General features: G+C 44.1%; 1 protein-coding gene across 1 annotated transcript in view; it reads right to left on the bottom strand.

The window, feature by feature from the left end:
• The window catches only part of LOC125025794 (WSC domain-containing protein 1-like), a 7,686-nt gene extending 1,225 nt beyond the window's left edge, over positions 1-6,461 (bottom strand). Inside the window, exons 1-5 of the mRNA XM_047614024.1 lie at positions 6,245-6,461; positions 5,601-5,697; positions 4,962-5,110; positions 3,241-3,364; positions 2,600-2,691 (exon numbers count right to left, since the gene is read on the bottom strand). Coding sequence (XP_047469980.1) covers positions 2,600-2,691; positions 3,241-3,364; positions 4,962-5,110; positions 5,601-5,697; positions 6,245-6,458 — 676 coding nt within the window. The 5' untranslated portion in view covers positions 6,459-6,461. The remainder of the gene's footprint in view (positions 1-2,599; positions 2,692-3,240; positions 3,365-4,961; positions 5,111-5,600; positions 5,698-6,244) is intronic.
• Between the last annotated feature and the right edge of the window lie 1,039 nt (positions 6,462-7,500).

Genomic DNA, 7,500 nt, shown 5'->3' with positions numbered 1-7,500 from the left:
ATGCCAGATAGTACCATGTCCGTCTTTTCATCCTTTCAGTGGCCCATATCTGACTTTCATAATCTCGAAGACAGCTGATAACACGTTTTTTTTGTTTTTGTTTTTTTTGTTGTTGTTTTTTTTCCATTTGATTGAGAGATAGTACTGCATGATATGGATCTTCGTGGGAAAGTGCTAATCTGGCTAACTGATCAACCCTGTCACATAATGATCTTCCTATATGAGAGGGTATCCAGTATAGTGACACTTGTATACCCTACTCTGATAGGCTAGAAATTTGATGCAGGATATTCCTAGTTACCATGTGTCCTGGACTAAATGCAGTAAGTCTATAGAGTGCGCCGTGGCTGTCAGAGAAGACCGCTAGGTGTCGTTGCTGATCATTACCTTTCTTAATGGCATGACATATGGATACTGACTCAGTTGTGCTTGTCCAGTTGGAAATGCACACACTTTCTTCTATATCAGGAATTAGCACACCAATCCCTGCTGCTCCATGAGGATCAATGGAGGCGTCACAGTAGATTGTAAGTGGGGGCGTACCATGGGGGGATGAGGGGGATGAAGAATGCCATCTATATATTTCAAGTAGTGAGCTTTTAGTTCCGTTTTTGAAGCCATGGATTTAGACCCTATTAGTTTATCAATATGAGCATGTACATGAGTTCTGTGCCAAGGAGCAGCAAGTACTGTTTCTGGAATGTTAATAACTTCGTTGTTCCATATATTGAAGAACATAATAGTATGAGCAGTTTTGGTTTTTCGTTTTAAGTTGGACTGTACGAGATTGGAGTATCGAGGCCAGGCATGCCTAAATCTATAATTTATCTCATTTGATTGAACATTGGAGATTCGTGGTCTGGGTAGAACCTACAGGAATCTGAAATATGGTTATAACTTGTGCGACATGACTGTGGAGGTCTAGCTCTTTCCTCATGACGAGAACTTTAGCAGTCACTGGGCACCCAAGTATAATTTTCATGGCCTTGTTCTGTAAAAGTTCAAGGTTTGAGGGCACTCGGTGGCAACATACTATAATTGGGCTTGCATAGTCTACCATGGACCTGACAAGGGAGATATACATCAACCTTAGGACTCTCAGGGAGGAACCTACATATCTGTTACTTATGTTTTGCAATGGTCTTAAACACTCAAGGCAACGTTCCTTGATCTTTCAAACAATTTCCTTGGTAAAGCGAGAGTTGTGGGACATGAGGTGGTTACAGTCACCATAACACCAAGATATTTATAGGTGTCAGTTCTTGCAATAGTTTGTCCACCAAACCTTGGAATGTAAGGCCTGGAAATATGCTTAGTTTTGATTGGGTTGATCATGAGACCAAGGAAAGCACACTTTTTGCTGAACCTCTTTAGAAGGCACGATGGGAACGATGATTGCTCGTTTCCAAGTGGTGGACAAGATGCCTGCCGTGTAGGTTAAGTTGAAGTGATCAAGAAGAGGATTTTTTCCCCTGAAGTCGGAGGATGTCATAAGTGATTCCATCCTCCCCAGGTGGATTTAAGTCTTAATGGCTGAAAGGAGTTCTTCCCTTGTAAATGGTGCATCAGCCTCATCTAAGAGGTGGCACTGATAGTCAGTTTCGTTCTGATGGCTTAATTTAAGGGAGCACCTGCGTATGGGTAATGGGAGATTATCAAGAGAAGAGTCCTCACACCATTTATTGAGGAGAGATGAGACTACCCTTTCTGGATATGGGTGGGGTGCTACACTGCATGTATTGCCTTTAATCTTGTTGAGTTCCTTCCATACGTTTTTCATGGGTGTCATTGAGTCAGCTGATTTTTCCTCCCAGTTTCGAGTTATTATCTCACTGATCTTTTTACGCAAAACACAAGATCCCTAGCTTTTTCCCCAAGTGTTGTAGCTGACTTACTGTAGATCGTATGAGCCTTCTAAGAAGTTTTATCTCAGGGTATTTGTTCAGTTGTTGTGCATGTCCACCTCTGGAGGATAAAGATCCGTGCTTGGCAGGGCTTTTGGGCTGTATTTAAGTAATGATATTGCCAACTTGCTGACAGAGAGTTTCATCAAAGTGATCCAGGCTGGTAGGAGTAAAGTCTTCATTCTTTCAATGAATTCATCTTGATATTTAGTAGCAGGGTGGTACCGCAGATGTGGCTGGGGTGGGCTTCTTTTGCAAAAAGGAAGGGTTATACTTAACACCCGGTGATCACTAACTAAGAATGGGATGAATTTCGCAGAGAATTCACAGAAGGTAAAATAACCGAGTGAGAAAGGGGGGGATTATAGAGGGAAGGAGAGAAAGAGAAAGAGAGAGAGAGAGAGGAAGAGAGAGAGAGAGAGAGAGAGAGAGAGAGAGAGAGAGAGAGAGAGAGAAAGAAAGCGAGAAATTACTGAGAAGAGAATTCACAGAAGGGAGAGCGTTAAACTCTGACGTAAGCATTTTAGAACATAAAACCAAAGACCCGGTTCAAATAAGAGATCATACGACAGAGCTCATCATTATCTTTTAATCTCCTATATCTGTACACTCTAGAGGGGGGGCGGAGTCTTGAGAAAAAAAAGAATACTAATGTTTACGCTTGTGAAATTCAGGACAAAATGGAGGACCTTTACCTTGCGTCCGGAGGCTCGACTCGGCCACACTTTCCACGTGCCTTCGCCGTCGGTCTTTCAGGTTCACGTAACTCCACAGGGACACGAACACCCTGGAGGAGAAGGAGGACGCCGCCAGGTAAAAGAAAGGAATAAACAGAAGGTGTGAATAAGTAAAAAGCGTAACTAAATAAATGCACCGTGACTCCACAAGGATACGAACACACTGGAGGGGAAAGATGGCGTCGTTAGGTAAATAATGTGAATAAATGGATCGATGAATTCATTATTTATGTTAGGTCTGGTAAGGAATTAATAGGTAGATCGATGAATTAAGGATTAATATTGATGCTGGTAAGAAATTAGGCAACTGATCAACGAATTAAAGATTTATGCTGATTTGGTAAGAAATTAATTAAAAGTTTATATATATTCTGTAAGAGAAGGAAAATTGTTTTAAAAATCGATTTACTATTCATATTTAAAAAAAAAAAAAATCATTCACCCTAATTTTCATACTTAAAATTAATAACACAAAATAAAATAAGGTAATCACACTAACATCCTATTTTTATACTTTAAAACACCTTTTTACATAACTATCAAATTTGTAACATCATTTTCATACTTAAAACACGAACAGGTCTTCGAAAACACTCTACCTCGCGGGATTTCGAATAATAGTAACGGTGGGTATGTTCTTGTACTTCTGTAAGTGTTTGATAAAGTGGGATTTCGTGGCCAGCGTTGTTCCCCAGCCAAGCTTGTGTCGCTCGCCCAAGTATCCTGGAGAGAAGGGGGAAGGGAAGGGGTGAGGTAGAAAGAGTGCGTTTTGAGGTTGTTGGATTTTTAATCTCTCTCTATCTCTCTCTCTCTCCTTTCTCTCTCTCTCTCTCTCTCTCTCTCTCTCTCTCTCTCTCTCTCTCTCTCTCTCTCTCTCTCTCTCTCTCTCTCTCTCTCTCTCTCTCTCTCTCTCTCCCTCTCTCTCTCTCTCTCTCTCTCTCTTCTCTATCTCTCTCTCTCTCTTTCTCTAGCTTTCTTTCCTTTGTTTTCCGTCTGTCTCTGTGTCTCTGTTTCTATGTCTTTTTCTCTTTCTCTCTCTCTCTCTCTCTCTCTCTCTCTCTCTCTCTCTCTCTCTCTCTCTCTCTCTCTCTCTCTCTCTCTCTCTCTCTCTCCCTCCTCTCTCCCTCTCTCTCTCTCTCTCTCTCTCTCTCTCTCTCTCTCTCTCTCTCTCTCTCTCTCTCTCTCTCTCTCTCTAGCTTTCTTTCCTTTGTTTTCTGTCTGTCTTCTGTGTCACTATTTCTATGTCTTTTTCTCTTTCTTTCTCTCTCTCTCTCTCTCTCTCTCTCTCTCTCTCTCTCTCTCTCTCTCTCTCTCTCTCTCTCTCTCTCTCTCTCTCTCCCTCCCTCTCTCCCTCTCTCTCTCTCTCTCTCTCTCTCTCTCTCTCTCTCTCTCTCTCTCTCTCTCTCTCTCTCTAGCTTTCTTTCCTTTGTTTTCTGTCTGTCTTCTGTGTCACTATTTCTATGTCTTTTTCTCTTTCTCTCTCTCTCTCTCTCTCTCTCTCTCTCTCTCTCTCTCTCTCTCTCTCTCGCTTCCCATCGTGCCCCCCCCCCCCACCCTCATTTCCCCCTACCTTTTCCATTTCATAGTCGCTCTTGTAACCACTTCTCATCCACACTTTCCCTCCAATTTTTCCAGCCCCCCCCCCCCCCACTCTCCCCACAAACCCAAGGTACATATGATCAGGTAGCTCCAATGCCATATAGCCTATTGAACCCAAATATAAACTTGACTTTTTCCCCAAGAGCATTCTGACGGCTGTTTATGGTAAGGGAGTGGGGGGGGGGTTGCTTCTGATAGGTGAAATAATATCGAGTTAATTATGCAAATGATGATGTATCTAGGTGTAACTGGTATCTCATGGCGCACTCTCATTGGCTAAAGTGGTTGTTGTTTTTTCGGTGTATTTTCTTTTAAAGTACTTCAGTAAAAACAATACTGGGGAAAAATACCAAAATAAAAACCAAAAAAAAAAAAGAACCCACCCCTCCGACTCACCATCCCCACTCCCACTTTTCCCCACCCCTCTCTCTCTCTCTCTCTCTCTCTCTCTCTCTCTCTCTCTCTCTCTTTCTCTCTTTCTCTCTCAATCTCTCAATCTCTCAATCTCTCTTTCTCTCTTTCTCTCTCTCTCTCTCTCTCTCTCTCTCTCACTCTCTCTCTCTCTCTCTCCCTCTCTCCCTCCCTCTCTCTCTCTCTCTCTCTCTCCTCTCTCTCTCTCTCTCTCTCTCTCTCTCTTCCCATCATGCCCCCCCATACACCACCCCAATCCCCCCCCCCTCTCCCCTCCCCCCCCCCTCTCTCTCTCTCTCCCACACCACACCTGCTGCAACGAGGGTCCTGTCGCTGTAGACGGAGCTGGTGAAGACTCCGGACGCGGCCTCGAGGAGATAGCGGACCCACGTGTTGCCAGACCGAGGGAAGGAGTGAAGGATGCTGCTCGTCATCCCGACGGCGAATCTCACGTCCATCCTGGGGAGAGGAAGGAGGAAGGAGGAGGAAGAGGAGGGGGAGGAGGTGGGTTGGGGAGAGGAGGAGGAGGGGGAGGGGGAGGTGGGTTGGGGAGAGGAGGAGGAGGGGGAGGTGGGTTGGGGAGGAGGAGGAGGAGGGGGAGGGGGAGGTGGGTTGGGGAGAGGAGGAAGAGGAGGAGGGGAAGGGGGAAGAGGAGGAAGAAGTGGTGATGGGTGGGGGAGAGGAGAAGGTGGAAGAGGAGGAGAAAGAGGAAGAGGAGGAGAAGGATTAGGAGGAGAAATACGAGAAAGATGCACTTAGAAGGAGGAGTCAACTGATAGATGAATTAATATATCGATAGGTAGATAATATATAGCTAGATATCGATGCACACACTCCAACTTTCACACACAAACCACAAACAAACAAACACACCCATTCACCCATTCTTCATTACCAATAACACCTCTCCTGAGCTGAATTTTGACACTTTTTTCCTTTTCAAACTTACCTCGAACAGTTCCCCTCCTCGTCGTCTGGCCAAAGAACTCGCGCTGTCCCGTTCTCGTTTAGCTTAACGTCTCTGTATGAAGCTTCGGGAGATCGATCTGGTGGAGGGAAGGAGGGAGGGAGGGAGGGAAGGGAGGGAGGGAGAGGGAGGGAGGGATGGGGGAAGGGGAGGGAAGGGGAGGGTGGGAGAGGGAGGGAAGGAGGGAGGATGGGATGGGGGAAGGGGAGGAGAGGATGGGATGGGGGGAGGAGGAAGGAGGGGGAGAGCGAAAGAGGGAGGGTTGGGGGAAGGAGGTAGGAGGTGGGGGAGGTGGGGAGGGGGAGGGAGGATGGGATGGGGGGGGTAGGGAGAGATGGAGGAAGGAGGGAAGGAAAGAAGGGAGGGAGGGATGGTGGAAGGGAGAGAGAGGGAGGGAAGGAAGGAGACAAAGAGAGAGGGAGAGGGAGGAAAGGAAAGAGAGAAAAAAAAATAGAAAGAAAAACAGAAAGAGAGATTAAAAATAAACCTCACCATAAGCAACAGCCATTAACCTCAGTCACGATAGCAACAACGCTACCAACCCAAACAGAAAGGACGCATCATCACCTTCATCATAATCATCATTAACCCAAAAGCTCTCAAAAAAAAATCCCAGAATTCCTCACCTTCGTCCCGACCTCTGCCATAGTCACTCGCCTCCTCCGCGTCCTCCTCGCCCAAGTAATCCTCGAATTCCCACGCCTTCTTGCCCTCGAGGACGACCTCCTGCACGCGTTGGTCCAGGGGCGTGAGCTTGTCCTTCTTGGAGTGGAGGATTTTGACGGTCCAGATCAATAGGGCGAAGAAGACGAAGAATTTTGGGAAGCGTCGACGCGCCATGTTGCTGTGGGAGGGAAGGAGAATTTATTTATTTGTTTATTTGTTTGTTTGTTTGTTTGTGTATCTTGTTCTTTCTGTGGGAGGGTAGGAGAATTTATCTATTTGTTTATTTGTTTATTTGTTTGTCTGTTTTGTTTATCTTGTTTTTTTTTTCTGTGGGAGGGAAGGAGCAGAATTGATTTAGCTTTTTGTCTTTTTTTTTTTTTTTTTTGCTTTTTGCTTTTTCTGTGGAAGTGAAGGAGGAAATTTAATTTAGTTTTTCTCTCTCTCTTTTTATTTGTTTTTTCTTTTTGTGTGTGCTTGGTCTGTTTGTTTCTTATGTGGAAGTGAAAGTGTGAATAAATTTAGGTATTTTCCCTTATTTTATTTATTTATTTATTGCTTTATTTTTTTTATTTAAGTGAAGATGGAAAATTAATCTAGTTTTTTTATTCATGTTTTTTGTTGTTGTTGTTGGTGTTCCTTTCCTCTTTCTTTTATTTTATTATCATTAATTTAGCTTTCTCTCTTTTCTTTTATTGGTTCACCTACTCAACATACATCTCAGTATCTATTTATCCATCCATTTCTCTATATGTCTACTCTACCCCCTTTTAAACCCTTACACACTATCTTTCATTTATGTGTGTGTAAAAATATATATACTATTCTTATATACTTTTATAAACAACACACACAACAAACATAACACATACAAATAATTTTTTTTTTTTTTTTTTAACATCATTCATTTCCACTGCAGATAAAAGGCCTCTTCAACACTTTTGAGAGGTTATATGGCAATGTCACCTTACCTGACTGGATGCCCTTACCCAATCAACCGCGGTCGGCGCGCTAACACTTGTGCCCCGGGGTGACTTCCCTACGAACCCGCGTTTGCTTCCCCAAGGCAAAAGTCGGTTTCTCGGCTCGACCAGCAGTCAGTGGGGCAGTCTTTTTAAAAACCGCCCCGACGGAAACGAAATCGGATCACGAGGGTCAGAGTCCCGCGCTCTAACCACGGACCTCACGCAGTCAAAATATATATATTATATATATATAT

This window comes from Penaeus chinensis, chromosome 5, assembly GCF_019202785.1.
Source record: "Penaeus chinensis breed Huanghai No. 1 chromosome 5, ASM1920278v2, whole genome shotgun sequence".
NCBI classification, from domain to species: Eukaryota; Metazoa; Arthropoda; class Malacostraca; order Decapoda; family Penaeidae; genus Penaeus; species Penaeus chinensis.
Note: the sequence above shows the minus strand (reverse complement) of the source record. Positions and strands in the feature narration are given on the sequence as shown.